The sequence below is a fragment of the Mandrillus leucophaeus genome, unplaced genomic scaffold (assembly GCF_000951045.1).
Source record: "Mandrillus leucophaeus isolate KB7577 unplaced genomic scaffold, Mleu.le_1.0 Scaffold331, whole genome shotgun sequence".
Lineage (NCBI taxonomy): Eukaryota > Metazoa > Chordata > Mammalia > Primates > Cercopithecidae > Mandrillus > Mandrillus leucophaeus.
This window is the reverse complement of record NW_012103488.1, coordinates 2,314,836-2,329,995: the sequence shown is the minus strand read 5'-3', so window position 1 is coordinate 2,329,995 and position 15,160 is coordinate 2,314,836. Positions and strand designations below refer to the sequence as shown.

General features: G+C 41.4%; 1 protein-coding gene across 1 annotated transcript in view; it reads left to right on the top strand.

Moving 5' to 3' along the window:
- Positions 1-505: 505 nt before the first annotated feature.
- KIF11 (kinesin family member 11) overlaps positions 506-15,160 on the top strand; it is a 71,204-nt gene continuing 56,549 nt past the window's right edge. Inside the window, exons 1-4 of the mRNA XM_011988485.1 lie at positions 506-898; positions 12,760-12,892; positions 13,113-13,210; positions 13,651-13,729. Coding sequence (XP_011843875.1) covers positions 822-898; positions 12,760-12,892; positions 13,113-13,210; positions 13,651-13,729 — 387 coding nt within the window. The 5' untranslated portion in view covers positions 506-821. The remainder of the gene's footprint in view (positions 899-12,759; positions 12,893-13,112; positions 13,211-13,650; positions 13,730-15,160) is intronic.

The window sequence follows — 15,160 nt, the reverse complement described above, 5'->3', positions numbered from 1 at the left end:
ACCTGTAATCCCAGCAACTCGGGGGCTGAAGCAGGAGAATCGCTTGAACCGGGAGGCGCAGTGAGCCGAGATCCAGCCCGGGTGACAAGAGCGAGACCCCGTCTCAAAAAAAAAAAAAAAGACTATCCTGGTCTCTGCCTCCGGGATGGCGGCTCGCTTTGGACCTCTCTTCTGTGCTTCTATTGCCCTCTCTTACAATTCTCTAATAATTATAATCATGGCGAGTGCTTACCATATATTCCGATCTATTTCCACGAGCTCATTAATTCTCATCCTAACCCTCTGAGATGGTTACTATTACTTCCTCTCTGCAGATGAGGGAATTTTGGGCTAGGGACGTTATGTAAGTTGAGCCACGCTACGCTAAAAGTTCCACGCTTAGTTCCAAAGTCTCAGCTCTGGACTACGAAGTTCCGGAGCAGGCGGACAGCCCAACTCTTTACGTTCCCGCAGGCCACGCTCCCAGGGCGGGGCTCCGGTGAGGACACTGCATCCCATGGTGCCTTGCGCGCCAGCGCAGTCATTGGTCCGGCTACTCGGTCCCTTTTTCAAATTGAGGCGCCGAGTCGTTGCTTGGTTTCTGGGGCTTGGGGTGGAGACGAGATTGGTGATTTGGCGGCTCCGGCTGGCGCGGGATAAACGCCACGGCCAGAGTACCGGGTAGAGAGCGGGGACGCGGAGCTGCGTGCGTCGGTCCTCCAGGCCACGCCAGCGCCCGGGAGGGACCAGGGAGACTCCGACCCCCGTCGGCCGCCAAGCCCCTCCGCGCCTCACAGCGCCCAAGTCCGCGGCCAGGCCTTGATTTTTTGGCGGGGACAGTCATGGCGTCGCAGCCAAATTCGTCTGCGAAGAAGAAAGAGGAGAAGGGGAAGAACATCCAGGTGGTGGTGAGATGCAGGTAGGGAGAGGGCTGACAGGATTCCGAGCGCCGGGGCTTCGCTGCTGGGCCCCCTAGTGCGCGGTCCAGGGAGAGGGATTTTATTTGCATTTCCTGAGGGTCCCAGTTTCTTGGTTCTCGTTCTGTTCAATAAAAATGACACCCGCTTGCTGTGTGTGTCTGATTTTTAGCAGAAAATAGTATGTTTGGTTTGATCACTGTTCCATACTGAAAAGTGCGTTATTTTTAAACTAGAGTCAATAAAGACTTAGGTGTCACTTATATATGCTACTTCATGTAGTTTGTCCATTTGGAAGTAAGACTGAATACCTGTTTTGCAGATGGTTTAGCACTTACGTTGGTATTATCGCCTCTAAAAAGCAATCAACCACTGTTCTCTTTATTCTAGATGCAGTATTTTCCGCATCCCTACTAAACAAGTAAACATCTGTCTTTAAACATTAAAAATTAAGTTATAAAGTGAGTTTATGTTTTTTAAAAGATCAAGACAAGCTAAGCTAGTGTAAATTTCTGATTGTGCTACAGTTTTCCCTTTTATCTGCCTGTTTGTTCATAGACCAAATTAAATGGATATTTCGAGATAAGAAGATGTGGAGGGGTGTTCGGCCCTCCCCTGACTCGTTTCCAAATAACTTCCCAATTTTAAAATGAGCTAGAAACTGCTGTTTAGTTAGAATTGATGTATTCAACTTTTTAGAGGCTCTCCACAGTTTACTGAGTTTGTGTTTTGTGTGTCTGTTTTTGTGGCTGTTAACAGTTGCTGTTGCAACTTTTCTGTAAACCCCAAAGTAGTCTAAAATTAAAAGGCTATTTTTTTGGAAAAACCTGTTTCAACAAACTTTCTTAGGCTATTGTTTACTCAGCCCTGGTAACTTCAATTGTAGATATCAAAGGTGATGACTAGGTTTCTAAGCGAGGTGCCAGAGAGGAAATTTGGTGGCAATCTTAAATCTAGCCAGTGACACTTATCAGTTGTTGTACTCTGGGGCTTCTGTTAGTAGTTGTTCTGAAAATTTTTATTTAAAAATGCAGTGCATATAACAAGTGCAAATTTTAAACTTATTTTGGTTGTTTAATAAAACCAGGCAATATTACCTTTTCCGTATGCCTTTATTTGATTTCTTTTTTTAACATCAGTTACAAAATACTTCAGACTTACAAAAGTTATTAAGAACAATGTAATAAACATTTGTATATTCATCACCCAGATTAAGAAACAAAACAATCATTGCTGGAGCCCCCACTTTCCCCTCTCTATCCCTTTTCCTCCAGCCACAGTTAACCATTATCTTGAACTTGATGTTTATGATCCGCATACATTTCAAGCCTTGCCTTAGAGGAGATTTACTTTATCACCAATGAATATAATAGTTATTTGCTTGTGTCTAATATTTACAATAATTTTTGTGTAAAGAGATTTTTTTTTCCACATTAGCCTTTTTCTTTCAAATAGCCTTCCTGGTGCAAGTCTGTTTATTAAGCTTTCGTAAATAGGCAACTTATGAGTTGCAAGGCCCTCAGGGATTGGTAAGCCTTTTCTGAAAAGGGCCCAGAGAAATAAATATTTATTTTATTTAAATACTTTAGACTTTGCAGGTCACATGTGGTTTGTTATTTTTTTTTTTGAGACAAGGCCTTGCTGTCTCGATCAGGCCCTAGTGCAGTGGCGCAATCTCTGCTCACTGCAACCTCCGCCTCCTAGATTCAAGCGGTTTTCCCACTTCAGCCTCTCAGGTAGCTGGGATTACAGGTGCACACCGCCATGCCTTGCTAATTTTTGTATTTTTAGTAGAGATGGGGTTTCACCATGTTGGCCAGGCTGGTCTCAAACTCCTGACCTCAGGGAATCCACCCGCCTCAGCCTCCCAAAGTGCTAGGATTATAGGCGTGAGCTACTGCACCCCTCCACATGTGGTTTCTGTCACATTATTTTCTGATCTTTTTTTTTTTTTAAAGAACACTTTAAAACTGTAAAAATCATTCTTAAATCTGGCAGGGCAAGGGCCAGGTTTGACTCACAGGTTAAAATTTACAGATCCCTACATAATGCGCTACTGGCTATCTTTCTTATGCCCCTGCTATTCTGTCCCCTATTTTTTTCCCAATTTAAAAAGTCATTTTCAAATACACATAATATAAAATTTAACATCTTAACCACTTTTAAGTGTACAGTTCGGTGATATTAAATACATAATATTCTGCAACCATTACTACCATCCATCTCCATAACTCTTTTCATCATGAACAACTGAAACTCTATACACATTAAACAATAACTCCCCATTTCCCTCTCCCATCAACCCCTGACACCTACCATTCTACTGTCTATGATTTTGACTACTCTAAATACTTCATAAAATAGAGTCATAATACAGTATTTATCCTTTTGTGACTTGCTTATTCCACTTAGCATAATGTCCTCCAGGTTGGACCATGTTGTAGCAAACATCTTCTTTTTTAAGGCTGAATAGTATTATATGTATGTATCACATTTTGCTTGTCCCTTCATATGTCAGTGGACACTTGAGTTACTTCTTAATTTTGGCTATTATGAATAAAGTTGCTATGAATATGGGTTTTCAGTTCTTTTGGGTATTTACCCAGAATTATAATTGCTGGATCATATGATAATTCTATTTTAAATTTTTTGAGGAACCAACAAACTATTTTCCACAGTGGCTGGACCATTTACATTCCCACCAACAGTGCATAAGGGTTCCCATTTATCCACATCCTCACCAACATTTATTTTCTGTTTCTTTTTTTTCGAGTAGCCATCCCATCAGGTGTGAGGTGGCATCTCATTGTAGTTTTGATTTGTGATGATTTTGAGCATCTTTTCGTGTGTTTACTGGCCATTTTGTATATCTTTGGAGAAATGTCTAAGTCCTTTGCCCATTTTTATATTGGTTTGCTTTTTTGTTGTTGAGTTTTAGGAGTTTTCTATGTATTTTGGGTATTTTCAGATATATGATCTGCAAAAAATTTTTCCCCATTACTGTGGGTTGCCTTTTTACTCATTGATACTCTGGTCTTTTCCTTTCTTTTTCTTTTTGGAACCAGCGCATGGCCTCTTTGCTGATTCTGTTTGGCCCCAGTGCAGACTGTTCTGTGCTATGTGTCTGCAGTGCTGAAACCAGGCCTACCCTGCGCCATGTAGAAGTCCAGGCTGTAGATACCAATGCATGGGTCACATTTGATACCCAAATCTATGTGTTCCTGCATCTCCAAACCAGTTTCCAGTATCCGAGAAGTTGCTCTTTCTTGATTCACACTCCTGCATCTTTAGGCCTTTCTCCAGGGTTTCTTCTGCTTTGGCCCTTTGTGCAGTAGGTGGCAATCTTTTCATTTCTCCTGATGCCAAAGGATCTGACAATGTATTTGGCTTTGGAGAACACAGGGGTCTGGCTTATGACCTGCTTCAACACCTTGGCTGCCGGGGTCAGTCATCTCCAGTCTCCTCCATACAGATGTTGAGACAGAAAATCGCTGTGTCACCCAGGCTGGAGTGCAGTGGCACAGTCTCGGCTCACTGTAACCTCTGCCTGCCAGGTTCAAGCAATTCTTATTCTTCAGCCTCCCAAGTAGCTGAGATTACAGGTGTGCACCACGCCTGGCTAATTTTTTTTTTTTTTAGTAGAGATGGGGTTTCGCCTTGTTGGCCAAGCTGGTCTTGAACTCCTGGCCTCAAGTGATCCACCCATTTTGGCCTCCCAAAGTGATGGGATTATGAGTATGAGCCACTTTGCCTGGCCAGAGTTCTCTTTTTTTACCTTGATCCTGCACCGTGATGGAGAAAAGGAAGATAAAACTTTTTTTTTTTTCCGCTTGGGTTTTTTTTGTTTGTTTGTTTGTTGTTGTTTTTTTGAGATGGAGTTTTGCTCTTGTTGCCTAGGCTGGAGCGCATTGGTGCGATCTTGGCTCACTGAAACCTCCGCCTCCTGGGTTCAAACAATTCTCCTGCCTCAGCCTCCTGAGTAGCTGGGATTACAGGCATGCGCCACCACGCCTGGCTAATTTTGTATTTTTAGTAGAGATGGGGTTTTACCATGTTGGTCAGGCTGGTCTCGAACTCCTGATCTTAGGTGATCTGCCCACCCTAGCCTCCCAAAGTGCTGGGATTACAGGTGTCAGCCACTGTGCCCGGGCTTTTTTTTTTTTTTTTAATCCCCCTTTAAATACAGTATCTTGCTTTATTGCCCAGACTGGTTGTGAACTCCTGGGCTCAACTAGTCCTCCTACCTCAGCCTTCCAGGTAGCTGGGATCACAGGGATACTGTCTTTTGATACACAAACATTTAAAATTTTTATGAAGTCCAGTTTGTCTTTTTGTTTTTGTTCCCTGTATCTTTGGTGTTATATCCAAGAAATCAGTGCCAAATCCATTGTTGTGAAGCTTCTGCCTTATGTTTTCTTCTAAGAGTTTTATATAGCTTTAGGTCTTACATACATTTTTGATCCATTTTGAGTTAATTTTTGTATATTGTGTTAGATAAGGGTCCAGTGGCATTCTTTTGCATATGGATATTTAGTTTCCCAGCACCATTTGATGAAAAGATTGTCTTTTTCTGATTGAATGGTCTTGACAACCTTATTAAAAATCATTTGCCCTTATATAAGAGGGCTTATCTGTAAGTGCTATTCTGTTCCATTGGTCTATAAGTCTGTCTTTATGTCAGTACCACATTGTTTTGATTATTGCAGCTTTGTAGTAAGTTTTGAAATCAGGAAGTGTGAGTCCTCCAGCTTTGTTCTTTTTCAAGATTGTTTTGGCTATCTGGACTCCCTTGGGATTCCATATGAATTTGAGGATGGATTTTTCTATTTTTGTAAAACACATCATTGGGATTTTAATACGGATTACATTGAATCTGTAGATCACTTTGGGTAGTATTGGCATCTTAACAATATTAAGTCTTCAGTTCATGAACAAGAGATGTATTTCCATTTATTTATGCCCTTTAATTTCTGTCAGCAGTTTTTTTTTTTTTTTTTTTGAGACGGGGTTTCGCTCTTGTTGCCTAGGCTGGAGTGCAGTGGTGCAATCTCGGCTCATTGCAACCCCCACCTTCCTAGTTCAAGTGATTCTCCTGCCTCAGCCTCCTCAGTAGCTGGGATTACAGGTATGCGCCACCACACCCAGCTAATTTTTGTATTTTTACTAGAGACAAGTTTTCACCATGTTGGTCAGGCTGGTCACGAACTCTTGACCTCAGGTGAACCACCTGCCTTGGCCTCCCAAAGTGCTGGGGTTGTGAGCCACTGCGCCTGGCTGGTCTCAGCAGTGTTTTATAGTTTTCATTTTATAAGTCTTCCACCTGCGTGGTTAAATTAATTATTAATATTTTATTCTTTCTGATGCTATTTTAAATTGACCTGTTTTTGTAATTTCCTTTTTAGATTGTTCATTCTTAGTGTATAAAAATGTAACTGGAGGCAAGGCGTAGTGGCTCACACCTGTAATCCCAGCACTTTGGGAGGCCAAGGTGGGCAGATCATGAGATCAGGAGTTGAAGACCAGCCTGGCCAACATAGTGAAACCCTTTCTCTACTAAAAATGTAAAAATTAGCCAGGCATGGTGGCGCACGCCTGTAGTCCCAACTACTTGGGAGGCTGAGGCAAGAGAATCGCTTGAACCTGGAAGGTGGAGGTTGTGGTGAGCCAAGATCCTGCCACTGTACTCCAGTCTGGGCAACAGAGTGAGACTCTGTCTCAAAAAAAAAAAAAAAAAAAAGAAAGAAAGAAAGAAATGTTGCTGGATCTTGCATGTTGACTTTGTATCCAGCTACTTTGCTGAATTCACTTATTAGTTCTAACAGTTTTTTTTTGTGTGTGTATAATTTTAGGGTTTTCTTTTTTCTTTTCTTTCTTTTTTTTTTGTGCAGGATGTGCAGGTTTGTTACATAGGTAAACCTGTGCCATGGTAGTTTACTGCACAGATCAACCCATCACCTAGCTATTAATTAAGCCCAGCATCCACTAGCTATTCTTCTTGATGCTCTAGCTCCTTGTGCCCCGCTGAATTTTAGGGTTTTCTTTCTTTACTTTTTTTTTTCCTTTCGAGATGGAGTCTTGCTCTGCTGCCCAGGCTGGAGTGCAGTGGCACGGTCTTGGCTCATTGCAACCTCCGCCTCCTGGGTTCAAGCGATTCTCCTGCCTCAGCCTCCCAAGTAGTTGGGACTGCAGGCATGCACCCATGCCTAGCTAAGTTTTTGTAGTTTTTGTAAAGACGGGGTTTCACCATGTTGGCAAGGCTGGTCTCAAACTCCTGACCTCAAGTCCCCTTGGGTTCCCGAAGTACTGGGATTATAGGCCTGAGCCACCACACCCGGCCAGGTTTCTATATAAAAGATCATATAGTCTGCAGACAGATAATTTTACTTTTTGCTTTTCTTTTCTTTTCTTTTTTTTTTTTTTGAGATGGAGTCTTGTTCTGTCGCCCAGGCTGGAGTGCAGTGGTGCCATCTCGGCTCCCTGCAACCTCTGCCTCCTGGGTTCAAGCAGTTCTTTGCCTCAGCCTCCCGAGTAGCTGGGATTACATGCACATGCCACCACGCCCAGCTAATTTTTGTATTTTTAGTAGAGATGGGGAGTTCATCTTCTTGGCCAGGCTGGTTTTGAACTCCTGACCTCGTGATCCATCCGCCTTGGCCTCCCAAAGTTTTGGGATTACAGGCGTGCTCTCGGCTGTCAACCTTTTCCTTTTCAATTTGGAGATGCCTTTTCTTTTTCTTTTTTCTTTTTTTTTGAGATGGAGTCAAACTCTGTTGTCCACGCTGGAGTGCAGTGGCACGATCTCTGCTCACTGCAGCCTCTGCCTCCTGGGTTCAAGCGATTCTCCTGCCTCAGCCTCCCGAGTAGCTGGTGATACAGGCATGTGCCACCACACTCGGCTAATTATTTTTTTGTATTTTTAGTAGAGACGGGGTTTCTCAGTTTAGCCAGGCTGGTCTCGATCTCCTGACCTCGTGATCCGCCTGCCTCAGCCTCCCAAAATGCTGGGATTACAGGCATAAGCCACCATGCCTGGCCCTTATTTTTCTTTCTTGCCTGATTGCTGTAGCTAGAACTTCCAGTATTATGTCGAATGGAAGTGGTGAAAATGGGCATTGGGCATCCTTGTCTTGCTCCTGTTCTTTTATTAGTTTGTTTGAGATCCTCCTGCCTCAATTTCCTGAGTAGCTGGGACTGTGGACACACTACTACACCCAGCTAATTTAAAAAAAGAATTTTTTTTTTTTTTAGAGATGTGATCTCGCTATGTTTCCCATGCTGATCTTGAACTCCTGACTTCAAGTGATCTTCTCAGCTTCCCACAGTGCTGTGATTACAGGTGTGAGCCACTGTGCTGGCCTTGTTCTTGTTTTTAGAGGAACATTCTTCAGTCTTTGACCATCAATTATGTTTGCTGTGGGTTTTTCATACGTTGCTTTTATTTTGTTGAGGTAGTTTCACTCTATTCCTAGTTTGTTGAGTGTTTTTATGACTAATGGGTTTTGAATTTTGTCTAATGTTTTTCCTGCATCGATTGCCATGATCCTGTGGTTTCCTTCATTCTATTAATGTGGTATATTACATTGATCAATTTTTACATGTTGAACCATCCCTGTATTCCAGGAATAAATCCCACTTGGTCATGGTGTATAATCCTGTGCTGCTCAGTTCAATGTGTTGGTATTTTGTTGAGGATTTTTTAATCAGTGTTCATAAGGGATAGTGATCTGTAGTTTTCTTATAGTTGCCTTTGTCTGACTTTGGTATCAGAATAATGCTGGCCTCACAAAATGAGTTGGGAAGTGTTTTCTCCTTTACCAGATTTTTTCTAGGAAAAGATTGAGAAGAACTGGTATTAGATCTTGAAATGTTTTGTAGAATTCACCTATGAAACCGAGATCTAGGGCTTTTCTTTGTCAGGAGGTTTTTGATGAGTGAGTCCATCTGTTTACCGGTTATAGCTCCATGTGTCTTCTCTCTTATTTTCTTAGTCCATTTAGCTAAAAGCTTGTCAGTTTTATCCTCTTGAAGAACCAACTTTTGATTTCATTGGTTTTTCTCTTTTTTTAAATCTCTGCTCTAATCTTTATTATTTCTTTCCTTCTGCTGCCTTTGTATTTAGTTAGTTCTTCTGTTTCCAGTTCCTTAAGCTGTAAAGTTAGGGTGTTGATGTGAGATCTTTCTTGCTTTTTAATGTAAGCTTTCATAGCTATAAATTTTCCCCTTAGCACTGCTTTTGTTGTGTCCCATAAGTTTTGTTTGGTATGTTGTGTTTTCATTTTCATTAATCTCTAAGTATTTTCTAATTTTCCTTGTGATATCTTCTTTGAACCCTGGTTACTTAAACACACACATTTGTGTGTGTGTATGTGCATGTGTGGTTTTTTGTTTGTTTGTTTTGACGGAGTTTCACTCTTGTTGCCCATGCTGGAGTGCAATGGCGCGATCTTGGCTCACTGCAACCTCTACCTCCTGGTTCAAGCGATTCTCCTGTCTCAGCCTCCCAAGTAGCTGGGATTACAGGTGCGTGCCACCACGCCTGGCTAATTTCACACACACATTTAAAAAATACATCTACCTGCTTTTACTTCAGAATTTTTGCACTTTCTGTTCTCTCTGCCTGAAAAACTTTTCCACCAAGATACCTACAGGGCCTGGCTCCCTTGCTTTTTAGGTTCTGCTTAAATGTCATCTTCTGTATAGAAGCATTCCCTAGCTACCCTAGAATAGCAACCAACTATCTTCCCCCCTCAACACTTCCTATCCCCCTTAAACTGCTTTCTTTTCTTTTCCTTTCCTTTCCCTTCCCGTCCCTTCCCGTCCCGTCCCGTCCCATCCCATCCCGTCCCGTCCCATCCCTTCCCTTTCCTTTCCTTTCCTTTCCTTTTCAGACAGAGTCTTGCTCTGTTGCCCAGGCCTGGAGTGCAGTGGTGCATTCTTGACTCACTGCAGCCTCTGCTTCAGCTTCCCAAGTAGCTGGGACAGTAGGCGGCAGCCACCATGCCTGGCTAATTTTTTTTTTTTTTTTGAAATGGAGTCTCACTCTGTCGCCTAGGCTGGAGTGTAGTGCACAGTCTCGGCTCACTGCAACCTCCATCTCCCAGGTTCAAGTGATTTCTGGCTAATTTTTGTATTTTTAGTAGATATGAGGTTTCACCGTATTGGCCAGGCTGGTTTCGAACTTCTGACCTCAAGTGATCTGCCCACCTTGGCCTCCCAAAGTGCTAGGATTACAGGTGTGAGCCACTGTGCCCAGCCTAATTTTTGTATTTTTAATAGAGATGGGTTTTCACCATGTTGGCCAGGCTGGTCTCAAACTCCTGACCTCAAGTGATTCGCCCACCTCAGCCTCCCAAAGTCCTGAGATTACAGTCATGAGCCACTGTACCTGGCCTGCTTTATTTTCATTTCTAATTTATCAGCATCTAATATATTTATTTATTTGATAATTATCTCTTCCTTCCTTCAACTAAGTTAAAAGCTCCCTGAGCACAGGATTTTGGTGTTTTTTTCTTTCCTTTAACTTTGTATTGTTCATTGTTATATCTCCAGTGTCTAGAAAATTACCTATCACATAGTAAGTACTTGATGAATATTTGTGGAATGAGTTAATTTAACACTTCTCCACAGGATAGGATTTAGGTTTTTTTAATCCTCCATCTCCCTTCCCTCACCATTTTGATTGTTTGAATTTTTATATAACTATAGTGAAACCAGCAAATTGATGGATTTGTTAGTGTGATCGGCAGAAACTTTGCAATTTCTAATAAGTTAGAGAAGTCTGGGTAGGAAACTAATGGCTTGGCATTACTCTTTCTTAGAGTACAGATGGTCCCTAAAGCTTCTCTGAGAATTTTGATAACTTTTAGGAATGTGTGATCTGTATGAATTTCCTATTACTCAGTCCTGACAATGTGAATGGTATTCATTTGGTAGCTTAATTTTATACATCCAGGCAAGATACTAGTTTAGGGGATGCCAAAAATAATAGACTAATTGGAAAAGCCTTAGTCACATGAGAGCAAATCACTCCACTTGATGCTCTTGGCCTACCTCAGTATAAGTTGGTTCTGCCTTAGTTTTGTTGAAGTTTTAATAATACTGTACATTCATGTAGGTTATGTGCATCGTGTAGGTTTTAGTATAGTTGGCAAATGAAAGCATTACCAAATATTACCTGGGAGTTAAGTTTCCTAGGATCACAAATTTGGTCTTCTGATCACTCGGAAGTAGAGTGGGCTGTGCCAGGGGAAGTTAAGGTATCCTTAAATAAATAGCAACTTGGTTTATCTAGTGATAAGGGGAAAATAATTTCCTGTTTGGCACTTTCTCCAAAATACATGATACTCAATGGGAAAAATGAACTCAGGTCAAGATTATGTCTCTCCCTTTGGCCCAGACATGTATTAAGTATATAATTATCTTATTAATGCTACTCTGTGGACTGTGATTATTTTTAGTTTTCCCATAATTCCTCTTAGGATGACATTTATTAGGTAATGTGGTTTAACAAATATTTGAGAACCTACTGTGTGCTAAGCATGGTAGTTGTTGCTGGGGAAACAGTAAACTAGACAGGATTTCTTTCCGTAGTGATCTGAGGTCTAGTGGGTAACACATTAAAAAAAAGATGATAAGAGAGGTGATGTTTAGAAAGGGTGTATAAAGGGTGCTGTAGGAATATATAGCAAACATTTAATGTGGTCTTGGTTGGAGCAGGTGGGGGAGGCACATAGGATGGAAAGGACTTCCTGAGGAAATAACCATTTCAACTAAATACCTACTCAGGCATTTCCGTAGAATGAGGACTCTTGATCCAGTCGGCTTGGGCAGTGTAGACCTTCTGTGTCTATTCACTTATTTGAAAAATGGGGCTAATAATATTGCCAACCTCACAGTGTTGTGTGGACATACTGAGTGAGCACATGTAAAGCACTTGAAACAATAAGTACCTGGCACATAGTAAGTACTCAGCTTATTAGTCATTATTTTTATGTACTTTTTATTTTGTGCCAGGTATCCACTGGCAGATGAGTATTTTGAACACAAACTTGACATGTTTTTTCTGCTACATCATAACCCAACTTGATCAGATTTTTTTTTTTTTGAGACAGAGTCTTGCTCTGTTGCCCAGCCTGGAGTGCAGTGGCCGAATCTCAGCTCACTGCAAGCTCCGCCTCCGGAGTTTACGCCATTCTCCTGCCTCAGTCTTCCGAGTAGCTGGGACTACAGGCGCCCGCCACCTCGCCCTGCTATTTTTTTGTATTTTTTAGTAGAGACGGGGTTTCACCGTGTTAGCCAGGATGGTCTCGATCTCCTGACCTCGTGATCCGCCCGTCTCGGCCTCCCAAAGTGCTGGGATTACAGGCGTGAGCCACCACGCCTGGCCAATCAGATTTTAAGAATAGGAGAAATGGAATTCTGAAAAATAAGTTTGGCATTTTTACAAGTTAAAACCAGTTAGTGGCTTGGCACAGTGTCTCACATCTGTAATACTAGCACCTTGGGAAGCTGAGGTGGGATGATCACTTGAGCCCAGAAGTTTGAGACCAGCCTGTGCAACACAGTGAGACCCCAATCTCTACTGTCAAAACAAAACAATTCTGTTAGTATCTACTCATAAGAAGCTGCCAGAATTGTAATGTCTTACATATCTTTGAACATATAAAAAATTATATTTGTGAAACTTGAGACACTTATAATTTTACTGTCTGCTTTAGCAGTATCATTTAGTCCTGATTTAATCCCCATCACCAACAATGTGGTCAGAACTTCGCGTTTTTCTTGACAAATGTAGTTAGGGAAAATGTCGTTGATAACCTGAGAACTAAGAGCTCTTGAATGACTTTGTGTATTTCTTTTATAGACCATTTAATTTGGCAGAGCGGAAAGCTAGCGCCCATTCGATAGTAGAATGTGATCCTGTACGAAAAGAAGTTAGTGTACGAACTGGAGGATTGGCTGACAAGAGCTCAAGGAAGACATATACTTTTGACATGGTAACATATGGTGCAATTTATTGATTATTCACTAATGTAAAATAATTTTAATATACATATTTTACCTGGAAAAGGGTGTATACTTAGGAATTTCGGTTGTCTCTTTGAATTGTCAGATGGCTTCTAGTGGGCTGAATTATGAATTAATTAACATACGAAAAACAAAATTATTAAAATGAGTAATTTTGAGTTTTATTTTTTTAATTCTTTTTTTTGATAGGTGTTTGGAGCATCTACTAAACAGATTGATGTTTACCGAAGTGTTGTTTGTCCAATTCTGGATGAAGTTATTATGGGCTATAATTGCACTATCTTTGCGTAAGTAAAACAGTGTTTTTTCAGATTTTTGAAAAAGCTTAAATGCATGTGTTTTTTTTTGTTTGTTGTTTGCTTTTTGAGACGGAGTTTCACTCTTGTTGCCCTGGCTGGAGTGCAATGGCGCAATCTTGGCTCACTGCAACCTCCGCCTCCTGGGTTCAAGCAGTTCTTCTGTCTCAGCCTCCCAAGTAGCTGGGATTACAGGCGCCTGCCACCACGCCTGGCTAATTTTTGTATTTTTAGTAGAGATGTGGTTTCACCTTGCTGGCCAGGCTGATCTCGAACTCCTGACCTCAGGTGATCTGCCTACCTCAGCCTCCCAAAGTGTTGGGATTATAGGCGTGAGCCACTGCGCCTGGCCTGTTTTTTGTTTTTTCGTCTATCACTAAGAGTCATATGGGTGTGTTTCCTTTTGATTTAACACTTGTTAATCTTTACAGGTATGGCCAAACTGGCACTGGAAAAACTTTTACAATGGAAGGTGAAAGGTCACCTAATGAAGAGTATACCTGGGAAGAGGTATTTATTGTTTATAATATACTTTTATCTCTAATGTGGCTGAAATTTAACTGTATAAAACTTGTTTGAGGGTCTCTGTCTTGAAATAGAGAAGATCAAAATACCTATGTCAAAATGAACTTAGGATAAACCACTACTACAGTAAAATTAAAGTGCATGGTATGACTCCTGTTTAAGAAACAGCCTCAATGGAAGAGGAAGGACCAATATATATGGCACAGTTATGTCATAAAAGAGGGGTCTATTTACGACAGAATGGTTGGAGCAGAATATTGTAGAAAAGTTGGAATATGAGTGAGGCTCGAAAGCAGGCAGGGCTTTGTACTGTAGGAATGGGTCTCAAAGTTAGCACGGCCAGGGGAAGTATAGTACTTTATTCATGATGATCTTAAGTGTTCAATAAATTAAGATGAATGTATTGTTTAATATTGCGGAAAGCATATACTACATTTTACAAAGATTTCCATGAATTTAAGTGAGTTTAATAACTATGGGAGAGAACCAATACTGGAAGAAAGTTGAAAGAAGAACAAGACAAGTTGAACTAGAGCTGAAGTGTTACAACTTTTTATAAAAAGTTTAGTTTTAAATTTAGTAATGTGTTTAAATTTAAATGAGTTTAATAACTAGTTAATTGGCCGGGTGTGGTGGCTCATGCCTGTAATCCAAACACTTTGGGAGGCCAAGGCGGGTGGATCACCTGAGGTTAGCAGTTCGAGACCAGCCTGGCCAACATGGTGAAACTTCGTCTCTACTAAAAATACAAAAACTAACTGTGTGTGTGGTGCATGCTTGTAATCCCAGCTACCCGAGGGGCTAAGGCGGGAGATTCACTGGAACCTAGGAGGTAGACGCTGCAGTGAGCTGAGGTGGCACCACTGCACTCCAGCCTGGGCAACAGAATGAGACTCTGTCTCAAAAAACAACCAAAAAGCTAGTTAATTTTCCAAAAAAAAAAAAAAAAAATTATCTTATTTTATTTTTTTAAATTTTAAATTGATGGGGTCTTACTGTGTTCCCCAGGCCAGTCTTGAACTCTTGGGCTTCAGGAGTCCTCCCAACTCAGCCTCCTGAGTAGCTGGAATTAGGGGCACATACTACCTTGCCCAGCCAATTTTCCAAATTATTGAAAGTTGGGTAGAACCTTTTTTCTAGTGGTTACATAATTGAGTCATTAACTTACTTTACATATATGGATAATAAAGTTATGAATTGTAACCATAGGGGATATGGAATAGGCTTAAAGCATAGTTTCATTGGGCAGAATTATTGAACTTGGCTTTTTTTTTTTTGAGATGGAGTCTCGCTCTGTCACTCAGGCTGGAGTACGGTGACTCAATCTCGGCTCACTGCAACCTCCACCTCCCGGGTTCAAGTGATTCTCCTGCCTCAGCCTCCTGAGTAGCTGGGACTACAGGTGCACGCCACCAA